Source organism: Meriones unguiculatus, chromosome 2, assembly GCF_030254825.1.
Source record: "Meriones unguiculatus strain TT.TT164.6M chromosome 2, Bangor_MerUng_6.1, whole genome shotgun sequence".
NCBI classification, from domain to species: domain Eukaryota; kingdom Metazoa; phylum Chordata; class Mammalia; order Rodentia; family Muridae; genus Meriones; species Meriones unguiculatus.
The window spans coordinates 115,894,059-115,921,690 of NC_083350.1; the positions used below are offsets into that span (position 1 = coordinate 115,894,059).

General features: G+C 37.5%; 1 protein-coding gene across 1 annotated transcript in view; it reads right to left on the reverse strand.

Moving 5' to 3' along the window:
* Ptprq (protein tyrosine phosphatase receptor type Q) overlaps positions 1-27,632 on the reverse strand; it is a 191,558-nt gene that overhangs the window by 78,420 nt on the left and 85,506 nt on the right. The window contains exon 26 of the mRNA XM_060376921.1: positions 7,158-7,481. Coding sequence (XP_060232904.1) covers positions 7,158-7,481 — 324 coding nt within the window. The remainder of the gene's footprint in view (positions 1-7,157; positions 7,482-27,632) is intronic.

Consider the following 27,632-nt stretch of genomic DNA (forward strand, 5'->3'; position numbering starts at 1 on the left):
CTTTGGCATTGTGTCTCTCTATTTGTTGCTCTAACATTGGTTGTGAGTGTATTTTACAACTTAAATTAAGAGAAGTAAACACACGGCCATGCATTAACAGTTTGTTTAAATCATACTAAGGTGGACTCAGCCCTCGGCTTCTCTTTTCTTCTTTTTACTTTGTAAAGTTACATTCCTTAGAAACTTCTTTGATGAGGCATGTTTTGTTGAAATTTTTTTAACCCAACAGATGTTTGGGTAGTTAAAATTCCTCATGAGTATGGTATCCTGTGGTTTTCACAACCTAAGCGCTACCCCAGGAATTTTCCTTCCTTACAGTCTCTCTGTCCTGGTGGTCCATAAGAGATGCACATTATGAGATGGCCATTTCATTCCATACTAATTTCACACCCACACTTTTTTAATGTTGTATATTTCCTTAATATTATGCATGCCTATTGCACAACACATAGATTTAACAGGTTTCTATGCTGTACTCTCCCACCACACAGCTCAAACTGAGGATACAGATAATCAGAAAAATGGATGGTTATAATATTCTGCAAGCTAATGTTTTAAGTTAAATACCTCTGCCTTGTAATTTTGTGTCCTGTATCTATATACACGCAGAACGAAATAGAGATGTGATTACTATAAGAATGACTTAAGAAGACAACATTTTTGCTTCAATTACAGAGGTCAGAGTACAAGAGAGTATTAGCTTGAATTGGCTGGGTATCATTTTCTCTGTTCACTCTGGTTTATATTTGCAGATTCACATTCAGAGAATAAGACAATTTAACTCTCAGCTTGCATTCTAACTTGACTTCTGAGAGGTAATGTCCTGTTGTTTTTCTTTATGAGCCCAGAGAGATTCAATAATAGCATTTTCTCATGATATAAACAACCTTTAAACTTGTGATTCATACTTTGACTGCTTTGTTATTCAAATGCTGAACAATATAATTCAGACTAATCATCAAGCCCTAGCTCTTGCTCAAAACTTCAGAGTGGTAGTGAGCTGTATCAGTAAATGCTTAGGCACAACTTGCCTCATTTAAAACAAAACACACACTTATCGTTACTTGGGTTTTCTTTCCCTCTAATTCAGATATACAGTTAAACACTTTGTCTTAAATTATATCAGGAAACAGCACAGCATTTCCAATTGTAGGTAATAAACATAAAACTTTAATGATTTTAACCGAGGTAATGTTTTTATAAAATGTTTATTAATTTTTGATATGCAGAAATCTAAGCACTATTTAAGTCGTGAAAACTTTACTGCTTTTCAAGAGATTTTTGTTTGGCCATTCTAATTTATTTGTTTTTCTGGTGTTCTTTGAGACAGGGTCTCATGAGGAAGCTCTCGTTGTCCTGGAGTTCACTAATAGACCAGGTTGGCCTTTATCTCACAAAGGAGATTCATCTGCCTTTGCTTCCCAAGTGCTGGGACTAAGAATATATACCACCATGTCCACCTTTGATTCCTTTTTTAAATTTTAAATGTTATTTCACCATGCAAGCATACATGTAGTAAACACACACATATATTAATTATACTTTCATATATAATTAAATCTATATAATCCCTTTTAGTCTTTTGTATAAAATAAAATCAGATTCTTTTTGGCTTCATACAATTAATAAAATTTTATTTTACTGTACATTTATGTAATTCAGATGTTAAAATATATTTATTATTAGAAAAAAATGTTTCTTCTAATAGATATAATGTTGACATATTTCTTAAAATAAAGGATAAGTAAACAAATCATCATAATTTAAAGAATTAATGTATTAATCCCACTCACATAGGACTCCTCATTGTAAAAGCTATGTAATTCATGAATGTTAAGAACATAATAACCTAGAACCCCTGCACAGATGTAGCCCATGGCAGCTCAGTGTCCAAGTGGCTTCCATAGTGATGGGAACAGGGACTGTCTCTGACAGGAACTGATTGGCCTGCTCTTTGATCATCTCTTCCTGAGGGGGGAGCAGCCTTACCAGGCCACAGAGGAAGACAATGCAGCCACTCCTGATGAGACCGGATAGACTAGGATCAGAGGGAAGGAGAGGAGGACCTCCCCTATCAGTGGACTTGGGGAGGGGCATGCGTGGAGAAGGGGGAGAGAGGGAGGGATTGGGAGGGGAAGAGGGAAGGAGCTACAGGGGGGATACAAAGTGAATAAAGTGTAAAAGATAATACAGTTAATAAAATAAAAATATTAAAAATGCATAAAAAACAATATATTTTCATAAAGCAGAAATACTCATGCACATATATAATTTCATGTATATAAGTGAGTATGAATAAGACATTATCTGTCCCCAAGCTTTATTTAATTTATTACTTAAGACATAAGTATTGTGCAAGTTTTTTGTTATTGAACAGTTCTAATGCTTTTTATTTTTAAATGTTATTTCATGTTTGTGTGACACATGTAGCAAAGGTTCATATGTACTAAATATATAATACATGTAGTGTGTTTTTGCTTTTATATCATATATATGTGTATACATGTAATATACATATTTCTGTTCACTATGTATTTTCTTTTTCCATGTACTAAGATTAGAAAAGCTATTTATTTTACACACCAGGAGGGGTTGAAAATACTCATACTTCTTTCTTGACTAACCTCAAACTGGATGTAATTTCGTTTCACGTGTTTCTGCAAATTTAGTATGGTAATAAGGCCTTAACAACACTCACGCAGTGAGTGTTAAGCGGTGTAAGGAACAGGATTCAACTAGAAACTCTTAAGCACGTGGAATGTCAAGAATCCAACTTTGTAGATTTATTTGCCAGATTCTGAATTAATGTGATATATTTTTTAGGCTAATTTTAAAACTCCTAAGGTAACCCTAACTGCCTGTTCAGGAGACAGTGCGTGGTGAGAACTTGCTTTCTGACACAGTGAGCAGGTTAAAAGTGGGCAATCCGTGAGCAAGCTGCTCACAGAATGCAGGATGTCACCCTTCATGGCAGAAGACGTTAAGAAACCATTTGTTGTGCTATTAAAATAACATAGATTTTGGGGGCTTTAAAGTTTATTTTTTGAGTTGAATGGCCCACTTTCTATCAAAACTTCATTTGGATTTTTACCTACCGTTTTCAGCTAAAGTACCTTATATCCACAGTTTGGCCAATGTTTTTTATCTTTAAATATCTATTTCTTTATGGTTTCAGGTTTATTGTGAATGAGAAGAAAACCTACTATTGCCATTTTCCTAATCTAGTAGAATTTTGAGTATTTAATTCAGTATTTTTTTAATATTTATTCAATATTTTGAATATTGTATTTCTCCCTTCGTTCAAAATGTTTCTTTTTACAGCAGACAGAGATCATTACAGATATCTACAGCTGACCAACATGCAAAGAATTAGTGACCAGCCCAATTATTTAAACTTATAATGTAACCTTACACCATCGAAGAGCAGTTGGAAAGGTGGCAAGAGCCAGCGGATTCGGATGCCTTCTATGAGATAGTGTTTTGTAGACATGATAGGATATCTCAACGGAAGAGTTTCTGAATCAAGAACTGCATAATGGAAACCAGTTGGCATTCCACTAAAGACGGTAGGAAGAGAGAGAGAAAGAGAAAGAGAGAGGAAATCTGTCTTCTCCACAGATGAGCCTCCTTATAGGTTATCTAATCCCAAACCCTGAACATACACATAAGAGCAATAGTAAATGAAGTCAGTGTTGTGTGTTTGTGTGTGTATGTGTGCATCTGTGTCTCTCTGTGTGTATAACAACAATTATGGAAGAAATCATGAAAGGCACTCAGGCAGGACATTGGAGGAGTTGGAGGGAGAAGAAACACTGTAAATGTAATACTTGTATATGACTTTCTCAAATAATTAAATAAAAAGAATAGCAATTTATTCTCTCAAATCGTATCACTTAAAAAAAAACAATCTTATTGACTAATCCTAAACTGAATCTAATTTGTTCCCACGTTTGTCTTTTGTTGTTGTTGCTTTCACACTAGCATACTTTCACCTGCATTGAAAAATAATTTCTTACTCCTTATTAACTGTAGTTTATTCAGTCAACTATAGTTGACTTTCATTTAGTTGGGAAATGGCTATAGAGTATCTTCAGCTATCTTCAGTATCTTCAGTATCTTCAGCTATCAGAACTTATCCAAGGCAATAAGGAAATAGTAACACTCAACAAATGAAAGTTTTAAAATCACTAGGTAATTGCTTATTCACTATATTATGGTGCTACAAAAATAACTACATGGATACTTTTGATTGAGTTGTCATGAATAATTCTATGTACAAATAATTAAGTAGAAGGCTACATAAGTATTTTCTTCTGTCCATGTTAAGAAAAGCAAGACATAATATTTCAGCCAAAAAGAACAGAAAGGGTGAGCAATAAAAATACTATAGCATAAATGGGAGGTAAAGGTTAAAGAAAAGTGCTTATAAGTCGCCTATTTTAGGATTAAAAAGTCTCATAGCTCAGGAACCCAGTCAAGTTAACACACTTAGTTGAAGTTAATTGTCAACAGACGTAAAAGGAAATGAACACTATCTGGATCTTCATTGTCTGCAAGCAAATCTCAATCTAAGCACGTCCCAATCTAAGAAACCGTAGGGTATGGGGAGATTTGGTATTTAGATTATACTTATTTCAAGAAGTTTATCAGACATACCTGCCTAATGCTACCAGTCACATAAATATACTGATTTCCAGTTCTTGGGAACATTTGGGACTATAAATAGAGATTTGAGGATAATCAATATGTAAGTTAAAGACATAGGACAGAACAAGGCTAATCAAGGTAAGAGCTCCTGGTAGCTATGTAATATTAAAGAAAAGACAAGTATGAATTACTGGGTGTTCCAGCATTTAGAATTAATAAAACAGAGCATGAAAAGTAAGCAAGAGAGACTAAGAAAGGAATAATAAGAAGGTCAGAAAAAAAGAAAGAAAAAAACTAAAGGGGAAAAATCTTCCAGAGACAAAAGCCAAAGTATTCAAGAAAAGGATTTGGATAAGCAATGTGTTGAAAGCTGAGTTTGAGGGATTCTGTATAAAGTGTAGAATTACCCTAAGCAGCATTTGTTAATCGCTATGACAAAAAAGCTACCAGCCACTCCTGGGAACTGTAACAGGAGATACATTCAACTGGACCACAGAGAAAGAGGATCCTGACAGTCTTCATAAGACCTGATAGGCTAGGGTCAGATAGTAGGGGAGGAGGACCTCCCCTATCAATGGACTAGGGGAGAGACATAGGGGAGGAAGAGGGAGGGAGGGTGGGACCGGGAAGAGATAAGGGAGGGGACTACAGCCTGGATACATGGTGAATATATTATAATAAATAATAAAAATGAAAAACAATAAGAAGAAAAAGAAATTGAGGCTCTAGATAAAACCTGATTTTATTATCTATAAAGACCTACAACAGAATCTACTTGTTACTGAAAATTGTGTGTGTATATAGGAATGTGTGTGTGTGTTTCTATCTGTCTGCTGATAACAGAATTCTTTTAGGAAAATTTAATTTTAATTTGAAATGATCAAGAAAGGAAGATAACAATATAATTTTTTTATTTAGAAGGTATTACGTTTTAATACAAAATGTCTCTGACAAGTTCATGTTTGACTATTTTATCCCTACTACTGGCACTTTCGAGGGACAGTCTGGAACCTTTAATGGAAGGAGACATTCTGGAGGAAGCACATCACTGGAGGGCTTGTCTTGAGGCTTTATAGCCTGGCCTACTTCCGGTTCTTGCTCCACATCCTGACTATAAATAAAATGTGTCCAGTCATCGGCATGCTCCTGCCTCCACGCCTTTCCCTCTGTTATGAACTATATATAACATCTTCTTTAATTCACTCTGGTCAGCTATCTTGTCACTGTGTATGAAATAACCCAGTCAGAGGGTTTATTACAATGAGTAGTGATGGTATGGACAGCTATGATTAATCTGAAGTGCTGGGACTGGGATAAAGATGGCTTTTCAAAGAATATCTCTGTAAATCTGACATGCAGATTAAACTTGTAAAACACTTACATTTAATGGAAATCTTCACACTTCTATAAAGAAAGGACTCGGGATAAATGATGTAGCCCATGGTAGCTCAGTATCCAAGTGGGTTTCCCTAGTAAGGGAAACAGGAACTATTTCTTACATGCACTCAATGACTGGCTCCTTTACCTCCTACCCCTCCCAAGGGAGGAGCAGCCTTGTTAGGTCACAGAGGAGGACATGGCAGCCAGTCCTGAAGATACCTGATAAGCTAGGGTCAGATGGAAAGGGAGGAGGACCTCCCCTATCAGTGGACTTGGAAAAGGGCAGGGAGGAGATGAGGGAGGGAGGGTGCAGTTGAGAGGGAATGTGGGAGGGGGTTATGGCAGGGATACAAAGTAAATTAATCTGTGATTAATATAAACAATAAAAATTAATTTAAAAATAAATTAAAAATAAAAAATATTTTAAAAGTTTATTTACTTAATTACAACCAGTTATTTTAAAATATAAGACTTAAGTTCAAAGAGCAATCTTTATGTATACTTAATGATTTCTGAATGAATGAAATGAATGAATAAATAAATAAATAAAAGCTTTTCCCTGAATCTGAAAGTGCTGAACCTTAAATATTTTTTGTGAGAGATCATGTTTCTTTGTATTCTTTTTTTTTTTTTCTTTTCCCTATCTTGAGATGATTTATTTTCCTTAGAAACCTAGATCCATCAGGGTCATCGCATTTACAGTGTGCATGTTGTGTATCTTTGTATGGATCTGAAGTCACTAAAAAGATCTGAAAACTCTAGCTAAATGCAACAAAACCAGTATACGTGATGTGGAAGTATAGGGGCCAACCAAGGACAGCATATGGCTACTGATACGACTTAGTGGAATTCCACAGAGGAGCATTCCCATAACTCTAAGACTCTAAGACATTGACACAGTCCTAGGAGTGTTAAAAAAAAAAAAAAAAGCTCTAACAATCACTGAAATTCTGAAATTTTACTTTCCACTCATTTTTATTTAAATTAAAAATAAATGTGTTGTTGCATGAGTTAGTTTGCATACTAACTTATTTTCAGTGATTTTGTACACAGTGGAATGAGTAGAAGGCACTGACACACAGATAGCATGCAGAAAGCCGTGTGAATAGATATGCCAGGACAATACTTACGTCCAGGTAGCGTTTGCGTAGCAACCCAATCAGAAGCATTGCCGTACCCGGCATTGGTGCTGGCAGCCACTTGGAATCTGTACCATCGAAATTTCTTTAAGCCATGCATCGTCTCTTCTGTTAGGTTTGCTTCGTAGAGGTATTGAACTTCCTGTTGCTCAATGCATCCCTCAGATTCCCATTCTCGGCACTCCTGGGCACGGAGCTGAATGGTTATCTTGTAGTTTTGGAAGTACCCGAGGATAGTGTCAGGTTTCGTCCATGTCAGCGTTGCACTAGTTGACTGAACATCAGACAGAGCTATATTTTGAGGAACACTGGGAACTAAGAATTAGAGAGAAAAATTACCAACATTATAAGGCAACCTGTGGAGACCAATAACATGATGACAGCACTCACATAATTATCTTCTTGAATGAGCAGAATTTTACGTTGTTTCTTTGGGAGCCATTATTTCAAAAAGGAAAGGGACAACCGTTTTGATTATTGCTCACTTCTAGTTTGACTGTACAAACCATTCTGAAATGGCTTATAGAGAAGCGTTCTGGCTCTGCATAGAAAAATTTACCGATACAAAGATAATCATAGGCTCACTAAGAACTTTCCTAGATATGGCCTCCATTTTTATTGTTCAGTTCCCAAGAGCGATTATTTATTTAAGCATCCAGAAAGCAATAGGCACATACTTTATACTGTAAGTTTTTATTAAAGACTGTTTTAAATAAATAAGCTTACTTAATGAATTCATGTAATTAATTAAACTCTATTTATATTGTGCATATTGAAAATCGACACTTTCTGTAATGTCAACCAACATGCCAGCATTAATGTACAGACCAAAGTAACAATACATTGTCAGAACTGCGTGGTCTTCCTGGGAGCCCTACAGCACTTTAGTTTGCTAGCTGGGAACCATTTGTCAGACTCTGAGGCCACTGTTAGGGAGGCAGTATACACGAAAGCTCATGCTTTTAAGGCCATTTATTGGAAATGTAATAAAAGCATATTACAGTTGGAAATATGAGAGATCAATAGGTTAAGAAGTATTGTAGCTGTTCTCAGCAATGCCTGCTCATGTATAACTGTAACATCTTTGCTAAGATCATGTAAAAAGAATGATGATCATTTCAGAAATTTGCATGCCTTATGAAAATTATGATAATATCCAACTTAAAAGCAAAGTTGATGTTCAAAAAAACCCACTCCTTCCTAACTAAGCCAAATTAGTAAAATATTTGATAAACATATAAAGACTACCTGCCAGCATGAATAATATTGTAGGTATAAAAGTAAGGTAAACAAAGCAAGACGGAGATCTTGGCCCAGTGAAACTTGCATGAATTTTAAAGAACTCTCTATTCCCACAGAAGACCTTGGTTCTCTTCCCAGCACCCACAGGGCTGCTTACCAACTTCCTTGACTCCAGCTCCAGGAGATCTGGGACCCCCTCCTGGTCTCCACAGACACAAGGGATGCATGCGGTGTGCATACAAACATGCACACAAAACACTCATACACATCAGAAAAACTAAAAACATACAGATAGCGTCATATATAGTGCATTGGAAGATGACCACTAATGTAGAAAAAAAAATAGGTAAGGGGATAATGGAAGAACACATCATAAATCATGTCATAGTGACAAGTTAAATGAAAAGATGTTAAGTTCCCTATAAAGGTAAGGGAGGGAGTTATATAAATATTCCAAGGAGGAATAGTTCTAATGGAGGAAACCATGATTGAAGTGCCTGTGAGGAGATGATGATTCAGCAACAAGGACTGAGGAGCGACATGCAGGAGGGAAGGTTCTAGAGTTGCAGGCCAGATTGTGTACTGTAGTGCAGACTATTGCTATGGCTCTCACTTGAGCAGAGAACTGTCACTCTCCAGCATGTTTCCATAGATCCACTACTGCACTGAATCAAGACAGATTAAAGAGAGACAGGGTCAGGGAAACTAATGTGTAGGCTTTGTAACACCGATGCAAAAGGCCCCAGACGCCTTGACTCATATGGTAGCAGGAGAAGGGAAAAGAAGCTATCAGATCCCAAGTATGTCTTGAAGGAGAGATAACAGAATTAAGTCATGTGTGATTTGGAAGGTATGAGAAAAGGAGGGAAAAATGTATAGTCCTAGGCCTTGGGACTGAGCAAATTGAAAGTTGAAAGCAAATCAAAAAATGGGAGCTCTGTGGATGGAGTAAGGTTTGTAAGCAACAACAAGCTTTTCTTTTTAGTATGGTAACTTTCAAATGCCTCTCAGACACTCGACAGGAAGTAGAAGTGATAGATGGATTTCTGTGTCTGGAGTCCTGTGGAACATCATGTATGCTTTATTTCTTAATTTCTTTTAATTACTCGTAACATTGGTGCCACTAAGAGCTAATAAAATAATTTTGATTTGGTTCTTGAATTTTTACTAAAGCATTTACAAATAAATTGTTATATATACATTGACAACAAAATATAGAGACTACAACATATGTAATATTGGAAAAATATTGTTATTTTATTTACAGTCACAAAATCTTCAATTTATTTCAAATGCTTATACTTAATTTCAAATCTTATTGCATAATATTACTTTAAAAAATAGAGCATATTCAATAAAATATTTGATATGCTACTCATAACACACTACATTTAATTTTTATATATTATTTGACAAAAGCAATCAGAGAAAACATTCTGAGAAAATGTATTTTGGGAGAAGCAGTTTCAGAATTGTCTAATTAGCCAGCAGTTCCATGGCTTATTCAAATCTTTCAGTGACTAATTTTAAACTGAGATCACCTGAACATAGTATATTTTAAAACCTAAAGCAGAGAAGTATAAATGTCTTGAGGGCTCAAAAGAAATTTTCAGAAAAGAGCTAGCATGTGGGGCAGAATGCCTCAAGTTGTAAGGATAGAGATCCTAAAACAAGTGATATGAGTTAAGTCAAGTTTGCTCTAGTTTTAACAACAAACAGAAGAATCATGCAATAACTTGGGGGACTTTCTGTGACTGACTCACAGACAGCTTGTGTTGCAATGAAAGACAACCAGATTATCATAGTGAAATGCTCAGAAGGACGTTTGAACAAGGGTAGCCCTGTAATCATTCAAGAGGAAAAGGAAAAGTCACAGAGCACTTGATTTGTTAAGGAAAGAAGTAAGATGGTAACAACAGGTGTGAGCACTTATTTTTATCTCCATGTTGTTGGTTAAATCCTTATACAGGGAGATGAACGACAAAATCATTGACTTTTAGGATGTGAAGGAAGTTTAGAGACCAACGACCTTGGTCAGCTTGCTTATGTACAAAAGTGTCAGGAAGGTTGCTTGTACATACTGAACACCGATCCAGTGATAGAAGGGGAGTAGCACAGCTGCTTTAATTAAGAATCCAAATTTAAATATTTTAGAAATAAAAGGATATCAAGCAGACCAGACCATGAATTCTTTAAAAGTAGAACAACTTATTTTGCTATTTTAGAAGAGTGAAGAAGAGAATTAAAGTAAGAGATAGATTTCAATGTTTAAACAATGACACTAAAACAAAGCACCTCTATTTCAGCCTCTGAAGAAATAGGAGCCTCATGATGAATCACAGGGGTCTCAGATCTGAAAGCAAGCTTCTTGTCGGGAACCAACCAAGAAACCGGTAGCTGGGGCCTTTAAGTAACTGAATTGTGCCATAAATAGGTGAAATTATTTGAGGATTCTGAGTTCCACTTGAATATGTACTTTATCAGCAATTTGATTTTAACTCCATAAACTAAGTAGACAATCAGACACAAATAGCCTGGATTTCTGATTGTAGCATTTTAAATTAATAATCTGCATTGGTTTAAGCCACCAAGTTTGTGGTAATTTGTTATCCAGCATAAATTTCTTCTTTAAAATGATTAGTTACTATTTATGCAGAATCTGATACAAATAGCAGAACAAAGAAAAACATAATATAAGGCAGCTCTTAATTTTATAATTAACCCAGAAAGGTCTGTAAAGAATTGTATTTGTATTTTGATAGGAATTTCATTGAATCTGTAGATTGATTTTGACGGACTGGCCATTTTCACTATGTTAATCCTACTGATCCATGAGTGTGGGAGATCTTTCCATCTTCTGATATCTTCTTCAATTTCTTTCTTCAGATACTTGAAGTTTTTGTCAAACAAGTCTTTCACTTGCTTGGTTAGAGTCACACCAAGGTACTTTGTATTATTTGTGGCTATCGAGAAGGCTATTTTTTCCCTAATTTCTTTCTCAGTCCTTTGTCTTTCGTATACAGGAGGGATTCTGATATATATATATATATATAGTTAATTTGGTATCCAGCCAATTTGCTGAAGGGTTTTATCAGCTGAAGAAGTTCTCTGGTAGAATTTTCGGGGTCACTCATGTGTTCTATAATATCATCTGTGAATAGTGATATTTTGACTTCTTCCTTTCCAATTTGTATCCCCTTGATCATCTTTAGTTGTCTTATTGCTCTAGCTGGGACTTCAAGAGATAGGCAGAGAGTGAGCAGCCTCCCACAAGGGACTCTGAAAGACTCTACGAGCAGGGTATCTAAGCCAATGCTGAGACTCATGGCCAAATTTTGAGCAGAGTGCAGGGAATCTTACTCAGGAAGGGGGAGATAGAAGATCTGGAGGAGACAGAATCTCCACAAGGATACCAACAAAGCCAAAATATCTAGATTCAAGCGGCTATGAAAAGACTGATGAATCAACCAAGGTCCATGCATGGAGAGTATCTAGACCCTCTGCTCAGATGTCGCCCATGGGCAGCTCAGTCTCAATAAGGGTTCCCCAGTAAAAGGAGCAGGGCCAGTCACAAGCATGAACTTGGTTGCCTGCTCTTTGATCAAGCCCTGGTGAGGTGGCCTTACTAGGCCACAGAGAAAGAGGATCCAGACAATCCTGATGAGAGCTGATAGGGTAGGGTCAGATAGTAAGGGAGGAGGACCTCCCTTATCAGTGGACTAAGGGAGGGACAGGATGTAGGGAGTGAAAAGGGAGAAAGGATGGGACGAGGAGGAGATGAGAGAGGGGGCTACAGCTGGGATACAAAGTAAACAAATTGTAATAAATAATAATAATAATGAGAAAAATAAAAATTAACTCAGAAGGAGCTCTATTAGTTTGTTCAGCTTTTATCATTCTGAACTGATGTCTACTTTCCTATAAATCTTCAAGGCTGCATTGCAAATGTAAATGCTAAACAAGTTTAGTTTGTTTTTCTTACAGTTTTACTCTAATATTCTGTATAAAAGATCTAGAAAGTAGGCAATGAGATGCCTATGAGGTCTCAGCCCTTTACGGAGATCTAGAAGAAACAGGAAAAGCTAAGCGTTCAAGAAAGTCTTTTCCAGGAAAGAGTATACCAATTGGTTATATTAAATGGTCAGCCCTGAAAAAAATACATGTAACAATATACAGATAGGGGAATGTTATATTTAAGAACATAGATGTATATAATTATGCATTATATCCATGCATGTAAGAGCAGCTAATGAAAAAAGAGGTCATGAGTTTGACAAAGAGCAAAGAAAAGTACACGGGAGGGTTTGGAGAGAGAAAAAGGAGGGGAAATGATGGAATTATAATTGCAAAAGCTAAAAAAAAATCTAGAAAAATTGCATTTGTACCCATATCAATAAAATATTAAATAATAATCATAAAATTTGATAAGCTACCGTACACATCCAATATCAATGTACATATTGGCTCGTGTCTACCATTACCTGAGTTTAGCCATCTAATAAAGATTTTTGAACACAAAATTAAGTGAATACGTAGTATACCATGGGGTTTTATTTAGATGGCTTCAACAAGCTCTACTGCTGAGAGATTATTTAGTTAAGAGAGCAGACAATGAAAAGTAGCCTGCCAGACAAACAAAATCACTTCATAAGAAGACCCAAAGGGAAAATGGAGCATAGTATATTGGAAACATAGGGTGAACAAGAGAGAAAGTTGGATAGGAGCAGAATTATTTTCTGTGAAGCCTAGATTTGGTTTGAGTGTAGTGAAGAGGTTATACACATTTTTTAATTAAAATATACATTGCTTGCGGGAGGGAGGGGGCACTCTCAAGATGTAAAGTAAATAAACTAATATAAAAAGAAAGAAAGAAAAAAGAAAGAAAGAAAGAGAAACAAAGAAAGAAAGAAAGAGAAACGAAAGAAAGAAGAAAGAAAGAAAGAAAGAAAGAAAGAAAGAAAGAAAGAAAGAAAGAAAGAAAGAAAGAAAGGAGGGAGGGAGGGAGGGAGGGAGGGAGGGAGGGAGGGAGGGAGGGAGGGAAGGAAGGAAGGAAGGAAGGAAGGAAGGAAGGAAGGAAGGAAGGAAGGAAGGAAGGAAGGAAGGAAGGAAGGAAAAAAATTTACATTGCTCTTTGTCAAGTTCACTGCCTGTTTTCCTTAGGTGTTAGGGACTACGGTTCTTACACTTCTCTTTTACGTTTACAACCAATCACTCCTCTCATGTTTTCTTCTTTTGCCACTAGAATTTGTTAAGCCGCTGGAGGTGGAGACAACCAGTGGAGCCAAGGTCCACATCTTCAGCCTTTAAGGACAAGGAACTGAATCCTGCCACCGTTCAGAGGACTCTGAAGTGCAAATGAAAATGTCCCCTAAAGAGCATACACTAGGTAATGGACTAGAAAAAGCAAAGGAAATGATTATTTCTCGTCTTATCAGGAAGGGCAATTTTCTGTGGTCATAGGAGCAACCTTTTCCTCCAAGTTTTAGATATAGGAAATGAGACTTCAATAACAAAATTTGATGTACACTAAATATTTCAGTAAGTCATTGGTTCACAGAGTCTAGTATTCCAGAGAAGGGACTCTTAAAATAGAATCATACTTTTGTCTGACAAAGAAACAAAGCCCAGATGTGAGGTTTTTTTACGAGGGGTAAGGGAGACATACGCTCATCCACTGCTTGCCGGCCTGCTGCTACCACAGGCTCAGAGATTCAACACTGAGTATGTGTTTGTGTGAGTAAACTATAACTTACGGAAAGAGTGCTTAATATTGATGTGTCATCAAATACAGCACAGATTTTCCTATTAAATGTATTTAGAAAAATGAACTAGAAATGATTAGACCCCGATCATTGTATATGCCGTTATGCAAGGATAATTTATAACAGGGCAACTTCACAAGTACTCGTAAGTGACCAGCAGTATCTTCACTTTTGATGAACTGTGTATGGAACTGGACCATTTCAAGGCAACCGCCCTATTGAATTACAGATAAAAAGAGGATTACACTCACTTTAGCATGGAGAATCAGATTTCCATTCCTTAAGAATGACTAAAAACCTCAAACTCTTTCTATCCACAGATGGTACTAATTTGAACACATCATTCCATGTTTCCTGGAGTGATCACACAGCTTGCTTAAATTTTCTAAACATGACTGAACTGTGATGAAGCGATCTACATTAATGGCCAAGGTATTTAGAAAATTACATTGTTATTCATAAATTATTTGTATCAGTAAAAACATGTTCATCACAGTTGAATCGGAGAGTCCTTATAACTCCGTAAAACTTGATACAGATTTACATATTTCTCAGCCTTCAGGGACTGAATTACAATATCTACTGAGAAGATGAAAGTACGTATAAAATGTAATTATTATGTTAATTTATCAATGCCACATGTTAGAAATTGCCAGCCTCTTTTTTATTTTAATTTTAGCTTTCTTTTTTAAGATTTATTTGTTTATTATGTATACAATCATGTGCTAGAACACCAGCAGAAGGTGGCAGATCTCATAATAGATGGTTGGGAGCCACCATGTGGTTGCTGGGAATTGAACTCAGGACCTCTGGAAGAGCAGCCAGTGCTCTTAACATCTGAGCCATCTCTCCAGCCCATACCTTATATAGGATGCAGGTAGTAGTTTGGTTTGATTTCTCATGACCTGGTTAGGTAAATTAATGTGCAAAACCAAGTTTTAAAACTTCCTTATTTGTAACTATGTATTTTAGATGCATTATGTACCTTCACATAGATCTTTACACTATCTCATAATTTTTATTAAGTAATTATATTTATGAAAATAAAAGAATCACCATAATTTTCAGAGCCTGTTAAGAAATCTTTAGTCTCTAAAGTTTTATGTAATGTATTTGAAAAGATGTTACAGAAATCTAAGCACACACAAATATCAGTTTGTTAAAACTAATATATATGATTCAATATTAAAATTAATATTTTACATATCAAATTTCAGTATATTAAGTATAAATTTTGCACTGACTTGAACTTAATTAATACCATTCATTACACATCTATCTCAAATTTTATAGGTTAAAAATCTTTCATATTTCATATATATTTTATATATACAATAACTTATTTTATAGAAACAACTATAAAGGCTCTATGAAAACAGGCAAAGTTCAATAAAAGAGATTCTAACACCTTGAATATGATGAACCACTTATAAGTAGCAATAAAATGTTTTCCAAAAGCTCGTATTCATCCTAGATAGAAGAAAAATAGTCAAAATAAGGTTGTAATAAGAAACTGAAAACCATAAGGAATGGTGTTATTATTGAAATGCAGTGAAATGTTAAAAGAAAGTGTAGATTACAAACATAGGTAACAGATAAGAGTCAACAGAAATTCATTGCTAAAATATAATTTTGAAGAAGATATAATATATATTCTACCCTGGTATCAATGAAAGGTAATTTTTAAATTAATTTATTTTTTTATTAATTACAATTTATTCATTTTGTATCCCAGCTGTAGCCCCATCCCTCATCCCCTCCCAATCCCACCCTTTCTCCATTTTCTCTTCCCATGCCCCTCCCCAAATCCACTGATATGGGCAGTCCTCTTCCCCTTCCATCTGACCCTAGCCTATCAGATCTCCTCAGGAGTGGCTGCATCTTCTTCCTCTGTAGCCTGGTAAGGCTGCTTTCCCCTCAGGGGGGAGGTGGTCAAAGAGCCAGCAACTGAGTTCATGTCAGAGACAGCCCCTGGTCCCCTTACTGGGAAACCCACTTGGGCACTGAGCTGCCATGAGCTATATCTGTGCAGATGTTCTAGGTTATTTCCATGCGTGGTCCTTGGCTGGAATATCAGTCGCAGAAAAGACCCCTGTGCTTAGACATTTTGGTTCTGTTGTTCTTCAAATGGAGAGCTCCTGTCTTCTCCAGGTCTTTCATCTCCTCCTTCTAATGAAAGGCATTTTTAAATTTTGCATATATTTTTATTTTATGTGCATGATATGTGCCTGCATATATGTATATGTATCATGTGCACGAAGGGCCTACAGAGGTCAGAAGAGGTCAGATCTCTTAGAACTGGAGTTGTAAATGGTTCTGAGTTGCCATATGGTATCTGGGAATTTGACTCGGGTCCTCTACAAAATCAGCAAATGCTCTTAATTGCTGAGACATCAATTCAGCTCCTGAAATGTAAATTTTATGGAAACCATTTTATACGCGGTATATGTAAAATATAATAAAGATCGTGATGATAAAGAATGATTATAAACAGCACCAAGAGGAAATACAAAGTAACATGATGACATATTTGTTAGCGAGAAAACTGAAACACAATGAGTTTTAAGTTAGTAGACAACATGGATATTGCAGAAATAAGTCATGATTTTGACTCTGGTATAAAAAATAATTCAAAGGGAAAATCAAGATCATAAATCTTCACAATGATAAAGACAAAATAAGGGAACAAAATACAATAATCTCTGGTCCTGAAATATGTATTTATATAGATATACACATGCATTGTGTGCAGAATCATATGAAGAAGGTGTTTAATGAACAATGTCTTCAACAACGGTTTTATACAGTAAATAGTATATCTAATTTGGATCTTTGCTATTATGTCTGTCAATGTAGGCAGATGCAAAAATATTTGCACTTGGTAACAGCATTGTTTTCACTACTTGTCATAATGTAGTACAAATTCTCTTAACATTGGTTATTTTGCTTAATTTTGAGAATAATCAGCACACGTTTACCAAAATATGCTACACAAAATGGTGTAGTTAATTCTACATGATGAGAATAAAGACTCATAACAGTAAGCCAAATTAAATCATGTTCAACATCTTATTTAAAAAGCCAGAAAGAGAACTGATGAAGTGTCTGCAAAGAGAAAAGATTCATTAAAAAGTCTGCAATATTTGTTTTAGTTAGTGCATGTACAGATAGATAGACAACTTGTGGTCCAGGATCCCATGTAATCTGGCTACAACACCTTTAGTCTTCATGCCCATTATTACTGAACACACGGTTTCATTAAAATATATTAATAAACTTCTAAGGAGAAAGTCAGTTTTTGGATAATAAAATGTCATCAAAAATATTTGTGTGCGTGCAAAATAGTGTGGCTTGTAGAGTGGTTAGCACTGATAGCTCTATAATACGCTACAACATGAAAATACATATTGAAATGGTAATTTTGATACAAATTATCTTAGTCTGGTAATAGTCCGATCACACCAGTGAGAGGACGTAGACTCCTGCTCAGATGTAGCCCATAGGCAGCTCAGTGTCCAAGTGGGTTCCCTAGTAAAGGGAGCAGTGGCCGTCTCTGACATGAACTCAGTGGCCAGCTCTTTGATCACCTCCCCCAGGAGGAACCAGCCTTACCAAGCCACAGAGAAAGATGATGCAGCCAGCCTTGATGAGACCTGATAGGCTAGGGTCAGATAGAAGGGGAGGAGGTCCTCCTCTATCAGGGGACTAGGAAAAGGGCATAGGGGGAGAAGAGGGACAGAGGGTGGGACTGGGAATAGATGAGGGAGGGAACTACAGCCGGGATACAAAGTGATAAACTGTAATAAATAAATACATAAATAAACAAACAAACAAACAAACAAATAAATAAATAAATATGGAGCATTAAAAAAAAGACAGAAATCATTCCTGGGATTGAATATCTAGTCAATCTCCCAGGGCTAGTGAAGGTAGCAATGGATCTTGGCAGAGAACCTAAGCCTACCACTTTACTAAGGCAACATAATCTGTGGGTACATTCTAAATATTTATTCTTATACCCACAGATAACTTTACTTCTCACTCTTCATCAAGGACAATTCTCTTTTCAACAGAGACCACAAAGGAAACCATACTAATCAAAATGCAGAGTTGCAGAACTCAGTACTAACTGATACATCTACAGCACAACTCTTGCACCTAAGGCTCAGGAAAGAGCAAACGGGGCAGGTATATAAGAGGAGTTCAAACGGGGGTAAAATGATGTAATAATATTATAGCACACACACACTCATCTTTAGAAAAGAAAGTCAACCTCTCAAATGAGCAGTGAAGATGATAAGTCATTAGAGACATGCCCTTGAAGGAGACATTAGGCCTCAACCCTAGCTTTTCACCTTTGCCTCTTGGCAGCAATGAGAGAAGTGGTTTTGTCACACCACACATGTCCTTCTTTGATCTTCTTTGTCACCACAGGCCAAAAGAAAGTTGGCAGGTGCTAAAGAACTGCAACTCCTGAATACACGAGACAAAATCAAAACTTCCCCTTTAAGTTGTTTCATCCAGCTATTTGCCCCAGCAACAAACAACCGACTAGCAAAAAGACTTATATCCAACATATGCAAGGACCTCCTTTAACATAACAGTTAAGTGAAATAACGTTAAAGACTTGAAGAGAACCTTCTACAAATGAGGTATGGTAGCATTTACCTTACCCATTCCAGTTTGCTTGAATTTCTGTTGCTACAGTTTAGTGACCTGTCCTCCAAAGCTGGTTTCAAACTTTTTGCAATGACATGGTAATTATTAAAATTTCATAAGATAAAAAGCACCTCTTGGTCCACTCTTCATGAAATTGCTACTTAAATAACAGATAAATGAGAAGTTCAGTAACCATTCATCTTTTTTACTTCATCTGTTGTTCATTGTGTTTCAGTTCAGACATAGACATATAATCAACCAGTATGATTGCAAAGTAGTGAAAGGATAATGCTGGAAATAAATAAGAGCCAAATATAAATGGAGATTTTTAATTCACTGCCTGACTAAAGAATGTTTAAAATGTTGTTACACAAGAGCTTAGGGCTACCTCAAGATCCAGCTATACCTATATATACTCATAGGCATATATCCAAAATATGCTCAAGAATACAATAAGGACATTTGCTCAACCATGTTCATAGCAGCTTTATTCATAATAGCAAGAATCTGGAGGCAACCAGGAATGGATATAGAAATTGTGGTACATTTACACAATGGGATACTACTCAGCAATTAAAAACAAGGAAATCATGAAATTTGCAGGCAAATGGTGGGAACTAGAAAAGATCATCCTGAGTGAGATAACCCAGAAGCAGAAAGACACACATGGTATATGCTCACTTACAAGTGAATATAAGACATATAATATAGGATAAACATACTAAAATCTGTACACCTAAATAATCTAAGCAAGAAGGAGAACCCTTGGTAAGACATTCAGTCCTCACTGAGAAAGGCAAATGGGATAGATATTGGAAGAGGACACAAGAACTTTAGATGGTCAAACAAAGCAGCTAATGGAGGCAAACTGGTTGTAAATGAGGACAGTGATTGTGTGGAAGAAAATACAGGATGATAATCTATAATAGGTATGCTAACAAAGTCTCACAGGTAAAGGAGACATTTCAACAAAAGTGCAAAAAACAAAACGTGGTAGGACAATCCACACTTTGGAAACACATAACAGTTGATAAGAACACAAATATTTTATTTCCCAGTCTATAAAAATTGAGGGAAAAATACCCTTGATATTTGTGACTTCTCTGTTACTATGCTAAAACACCAGGACCAAGAAAACTTACAGAAGGAAGAGTTTATTTGAGCTTGAGGTTCCAGAGTGATAAGAGCCAGTCCTTCAGGGAGGCATGACAGCACACAAACACAGACAGGTAAAAGTATTGCAACAAACACACCAAAGACCTGAGGTTAATTATAGTTCCTCCCATTTACTACTAAGGTTGCTTTGTTGGATGCCAGGAAATGTCTTTAGTTTTAGCCCTCTGAAGCAGAGGAAAGTGAGTTCAAGGTTAACTTAGTCTACATATTAAATTCCAAGTCGGCAATAGTTATATAGAATTATATATATGTGTGTGTGTGTATAAATAGTAAGGGCTATATAATAATATCCTGTTTTAGTCTTTAAACAAAGACTGTGAGAATCGTACTATCACACTATGTTGCAAACACTGACAGCTCATATATGAATATTCAATAACTACATGAAAGTACAGGTATTTATTCATGACACTAAATTCAGAACAACTCAGGTATCTACCAAAAGAAAAAATAAAACATGAAATGTTTCTATGACAGAAAAGAATTTAACAATGAAAAAACAGTTACTGAGACCAAAACAATATGAATTTCTAATGTCAATTGAAAGAAATAAAAAAGACATAAAAGAACACACACAGGGAGGCGGAGCCAAGATGGCGACTAGCACACCCAGTTTCTGAGCGGTGGGATACCTGATCTTCTGAGTTGGAGAATGGAAGGACCCCCAACCCAGGAAAACCACGGTGAGGCTTTCTGAACAACAGGGAACATCGCAGGAGGTGAAAATTTGGTCTCGGGTCACCCGGGGACTTGATTGGGGAAGGAGAGAAATGATCCTTTGTTCTTGCGGCACTCCCTTCCCCCAGACCTCCTTCCTCCTAGGCACAGTGGCACAGCAGACTCATCTTTCTCAGAGCAGACCTAACTGCCTGGGGTATACAGCCGCTGAGGCGGAGCCCCAAGCACTTTAACGGCAGACAAAAGCCAGCAGTACTTGTCCCAGAGTCCCAGATTTGCGCAGCGGCTGCACCATCCTCCCAGGGTGCTAATCTGCTAGACACCATACTAGCTCCGCAGGATCGCCATCACTGACAGTACGGCCCGCCCAATCCCACAGTGACAGAGAATACGCTATATACTCACCAAAACCAGGCAGAAACGTCATACAACCTAGACACACCAGGCGCTGGGCCTCCCAAGCTTGGAGAGCACAACGAAGAGACCCCAGGACTTCCCAGAAAGCAGCGGGATTAGCAACCCAGTCTCCAGTTACAGCAGGACGTGGCGGCATGGCGGCGGAGCAGCACTGAACTGGCGGGGAACCACAGTCCTCCAGTTTAAGACTAACCAGGCCAAACCAGAGAACAGAGAGCCTGGTTACCCCATCCCTGATGAAGTGACCACCCTGAAATCTCCAGCTGCAGCAAGACCTCAGAACCTGGCAGTGACAGCAGCACAGAACTGGGGGAGCACATCAAAGAAGCAGGGCCAAAGCAGAGAGCAGAGAGCCCCGGATACCACGAACTCTGCCAAGAGACCTGCCTGTAAGTGAGTGCACCCTTGAGAATCTACAGTTCCCCAGATCCTGGGTCCTTCTAAATCAGAAGCCAGGCATTGAACACCCCTCCCACCCACATCCTCACTTTGGGAAACAGAGGGGCACTAGGGACATTGAAGTTCATGCCCTGTGGGCCTGATTGAGGAGTTAAGACAGTTAATGCCAGAAATTGCGCTGCAATTATCATTAGCGCCTGCAACATATACAGTGCAGAGCCCCTCCCACACACTCAAGGGTTCAACATTAGCCATCACTCTGTCCCTCGAGAAACTCGTCCACGCACACTTACACACAGAGACACACACACACGTGCGCACACACGCTTGCATTTGCCCCGTTTGCGCCTGCGTACTTTCCTCCCACAGGTACAGCTAGTCCTCAGCACACGCTGAGAGTGCTCAGCTTCCTGAAGAACTCTCCAGATACCAGAGAGAAAAAGCACCAGTCTGATCTGCAGAATCCAAAAACAAACAGGGAAGGTTTCAGATAAGCCAATGGCCAGGGGTAGGTGAAAGAACACTTCCAACATAAATCAGGACATCATGACTTCACCAGCAAACCCCAAAATCGATGGATACTCCAATTCAGCAGAAGCACAGGAAAATGATTTTAAAGCCATGCTTGCACAATTATTTGAGGCTCATAAGGAGGAAATGAACAAGTCTTTCAAAGAGATGGCCAGTCAATCGGAGGCAAAGAAAGAAGAAATAGACAATATCCTTAAAGAAACACAGGCAAACATAGCCAAACAAATAGATACACAAGTAGAGGAAAAATTAGTGGCATATAAGAAGGAAATAAAAAAAGAAATAGAGGCCATCGTAGAGAGACAGGAATCCAAATTCAAACACATGAAAGAAATGGTGCAAGGCATGAAAACAGAATTAGAATCAATAAAGAAAACACAAAATGAGAAAACCCTTGAGCTGGAGAACTTGGAGAAAAGATCAGGAACCACAAAAGTAAGCATCACCAACAGAATACAAAAGATGGAAGAGAGAATCTCTGGAGCTGAAGACACACTTGCAGAAGTAGATACTTCTCTCAAAGAAAAACTAAAATCAGAAAAGTTCCAATCACAAAATATCCAAGAAATCAAGGATGCTATGAAAAGACAAAATCTAAGAATAATAGGAATTCACGAAACAGAAGACTCCAGACTCCAAGGTCCAGAAAATATTTTCAAGAAAATCATAGAAGAAAATTTTCCCAACTTAAAGAGATATCCATAAATATACAAGAGGCCTACAGAACTCCAAATAGACTAGACCAGAAAAGAAACACATCACGTCACATCATAGTCAAAACACTAAATCTACAGAACAAAGAAAAGATATTAAAAGCAGCAAGGGAAAAAGGCCAAGTAACATATGAAGGTAGACCTATCAGAATCACGCCAGACTTCTCATCAGAAACTATGAAAGCCAGAAGGGCCGGGGCAAGTATCATGGAGACTCTAAGAGATCACAAATGTCAACCCAGACTACTATACCCTGCAAAGCTTTCAATCAACATAGATGGAGAAAACAAAATATTCCATGACAAAACTAAATTTATACAATATCTACACAGCAAACCATTCCTACAGAAGATACTAGAAGGAAAACTCCAATCCAATGAAAACAAATTCACCCAAGAAAACAGGGCATACAGATAATATCCCAACAAAAATGAAAAGAAAACAAGCAATGAAACAGGGTAAGATCACCGACTCCATTACAAAAGGAACTAACATGCATTGGTCACTATTATCTATCAATATCAATGGACTCAACTCACCAATAAAAAGACACAGGCTAACAGAATGGTTAAGGAAATAGGATCCAACATTCTGTTGCATCCAAGAAACACACCTATGCAACAAAGATAAACACTACCTCAGAGTAAAGGGCTGGAAAACTGTTTTTCAAGCAAATGGTTCCAGAAAACAAGCTGGAGTAGCCATCCTAATATCTAATAAAATAGACTTTAAACCCAAATTAATCAAAAAAGATAAGGATGGCCACTATATTCTCATCAAAGGAAAAATCCACCAAGAGGACATCACAATCTTGAATATCTATGCCCCAAATACAAGAGCACCGACATTCGTAAATGAAACACTATTAAAGCTTAAATCATACATCGATCCTAATACCTTAATAGTGGGAGACTTCAACATTCCACTCTCACCAAGGTACAGATCAACTAGACAGACACCAAATAGGGAAATAAAAGCACTCACAGAATCCCTAAATCGAATGGACCTAATAGACGTCTACAGATCGTTTCACCCAAAATCAAAAGAGTACACCTTCTTTTCAGCACCGCATGGAACCTTTTCCAAAATAGACCAACAGATACAAGAGGATTGAAATAATGCCTTGTATACTATCTAACCACCATGGACTAAAGCTAGACATCAACAACAACAGAAACAACAAAAAGCCGACACGCACATGGAAACTGAACAACTTACTACTCAATGACAGCTGGGTTAAGGAAGAAATAAAGAAAGGAATTAAAGACTTCCTAGAATTCAATGAAAAGGAAGGCACGACATTCCCAAATTTATGGGACACATTGAAAGCAGTGCTCAGAGGAAAATTTATAGCACTAAGTGCCTGCAAGAAGAAATTCGTAACATCACATACAAACAACTTAATGGCCCAACTGAAAACCCTAGAAAAAAAAAGAAGCAGATACACCCAAGAGGAGCAGACGGCTGGAAATAATCAAACTAAGGGCTGAAATCAATCAACTAGAAAGAAATAAAACTATCCAAAGAATCAATGAAACAAAAAGCTGGTTCTTTGAGAAAATCAACAAGATAGACAAACCCTTAGCCAAACTAACTAAAAAGCAGAGAGAAACTATCCAGATCAGCAAAATCAGAAATGAAAATGGGGACATAACCACAGACACTGAGGAAATCCAAACAATTATTAGGTCATACTACAAAAGCCTATATGCCACAAAATTTGAGAATCTAAATGAAATGGATAATTTTCTTGAAAGATTCCATCTACCAAAACTAAGTCAAGATCAGGTAGAAAGACTGAATAGCCCTATATCTCCCAAGGAAATCGAAGCAGTCATTAACAGTCTCCCCTCCAAAAAAAGCCCTGGACCAGATGGCTTCAGTGCAGAATTCTACAAGACCTTCAAAGAAGTGCTAATTCCAATTCTCCTCAAGCTATTCCACAAAATAGAAACAGAAGGAACACTACCAAACTCATTCTATGAAGCCACAGTCACCTTAATACCTAAACCACACAAAGACCCAACAAAAAAAGAGAACTTCAGGCCTATCTCTCTTATGAACATTGACGCAAAAATACTCAATAAAATACTTGCAAACCGAATCCAAGAACACATCAAAGATATCATCCACCATGACCAAGTAGGCTTCATCCCAGGCATGCAAGGGTGGTTCAACATACAGAAATCCATCAATGTAATCCACTACATAAACAAACTGAAGGAGAAAAACCACATGATCATCTCCTTAGATGCCGAAAAAGCATTTGACAAAGTCCAACACCCATTCATGTTTAAAGTCTTGGAGAGATCAGGGATACAAGGCACATACCTAAAGATAGTAAAGGCAATATACAGCAAGCCTATAGCTAACATCAAACTCAATAGAGAGAAACTTAAATCAATCCCACTGAAATCAGGGACAAGACAAGGCTGTCCATTGTCCCCATATCTCTTCAACATAGTACTTAAAGTCCTAGCCAGAGCAATAAGACAACTAAAGGAGATCAAGGGGATACAAATCGGAAAGGAAGAGGTCAAAGTGTCACTATTTGCAGATGATATGATAGTATACATGAGCGACCCCAAAAATTCAACCAGAGAACTCCTTCAGCTGATAAACACCTTCAGCAAAGTGGCAGGATACAAAATCAACTCAAAAAAATCAGAAGCCCTCCTATATACCAAAGACAAAAAGGCTGAGAAAGAAATTAGGGAAACAACACCCTTCACAATAGCCACTAATAACATAAAGTACCTTGGTGTGACTCTAACCAAGCAAGTGAAAGACCTGTTTGAGAAAAACTTCAAGTCTCTGAAGAAAGAAATCAAAGAAGATATCAGAAGATGGAAAGATCTCCCATGCTCATGGATTGGTAGGATTAACATTGTGAAAATGGCCATACTGCCAAAAGCAATCTACAGATTCAATGCAATTCCCATCAAAATACCAACTCAATTCTTTACAGACCTTGAAAAAAAGATTCTCAGCTTCATATGGAGAAACAAAAAACCCGGAATCTCCAAAACGATCCTGTACAACAACAGATCATCTGGAGGTATCTCCATTCCTGATCTCAAGCTGTACTACAGGGCAACAGTAATAAAAACTGCATGGTATTGGCATAGAAACAGAAAGGAGGATCAATGGAACCGCATAGAAGACCCAGAAATAAATCCACACACCTATGAATACTCGATATTTGACAAAGAAGCCAATGCCATTCAATGGAAAAAAGACAGCATCTTCAACAAATGGTGCTGGACCAACTGGATGTCTACATGCAGAAAAATGAAAATAGATCCATATTTATCACCCTGCACAAAACTAAAGTCAAAGTGGATCAAGGACCTCAACATAAAACCAGATACCCTAAATCAATTGGAAAAAAAAGTGGGGAACAGCCTAGAACTTATTGGCACAGGAGACAAGTTCCTGAACAGAACACCAACAGCACAGGCTCTAAGAGCAACAATCAATAAATGGAACCTCATGAAACTGAAAAGTTTCTGTAAAGCAAAGGATACCGTCATCAAAACAAAATGACTGCCTACAGATTGGGAAAGAATCTTCACTAACCCTTTATCTGACAGAAGACTAATATCCAGTATATACAAAGAACTAAAGAAGCTGAAAAGCAGCAAACCAAGTAATCCAATTAAAAAATGGGGAACAGAGCTAAACAGAGAATTCTTGACAGAGGAATATTGAATGGCAGAAAAACACTTAAAGAAATGCTCATCCTCATTAGCCATCAGGGAAATGCAAATCAAAATGACCCTGAGATATCACCTTACACCCATCAGAATGGCCAAGATGAAAAACTCAAGTGATAACACATGCTGGAGAGGTTGTGGAGAAAGGGGAACCCTCCTCCACTGCTGGTGGGAATGTAAACTGGTACAACCACTCTGGAAAGCTATCTGGCGCTTTCTAAGACAAATAGGAATAGTGCTTCCTCAAGACTCAGCTCTACCACTGCTAGGTATATACCCAAAGTTTGTTCAAGTACACAAAAGGGATACTTGCTCAACCATGTTTATAGCAGCTCTATTTGTAATAGCCAGAACCTGGAAACAACCCAGATGTCCATCAACGGTGGAATGGGTACAGAAATTGTGGTATTTTTATACAATGGAATACTACTCAGCAATCAAAAAGGAGGAAATCATGAAATTTGCAGGCAAATGGTGGGATCTAGAAAAGATCATTCTGAGTGAAATATCCCAGAAGGAGAAAGACAAACACAGTATATACTCACTTATATAGACCTATAATATATGATAAACATAATGAAATCTATACACCTAAAAAGATAATCAATAGAGCGGACATGGGGTAAGATGATCAATCCTCGTTTAGAAAGACAGATGGGATGTGCATTGAACGTATGACAGGAGTCTACTGAGCGCATCTGAAAGACTCTAACTAGCAGTGTTTTCAAAGCAAAGACTCATGACCAAACCTTTGGCAGAGTACAGGGAATCATAAGAAAGAAGGGGAGTTAGTCTGATGGGGAAAGGATAGGAGCTCCACAAGGACCAAATATATCTGGGCACAGGGTCTTTTCTGAGACTGACATTCAACCAAGGACCATGTATGGATATAACCTAGAACCTCCACTCAGATGTAGCCTGTGGTAGCTCAGTAACCAATTGGTTTATTAAAGTGTGGGGAACAAGGACTATTTCTAACAGGAACTCAATGACTGGCTCTTTGGTCTCCCCACCCCCGAAGGAAGGAGCAGTCCTGTTAGGCCACAGAGGAGGGCTTTGCAGCCAGTCCTGAAGATACCTGATAAAACAGGATCAGATGAATGGGGAGGAGGTCCCCCCTATCAGTGGACTTGGAAAGGGGCACGGTGGAGATGAGGGAGGGAGGGAGGGACT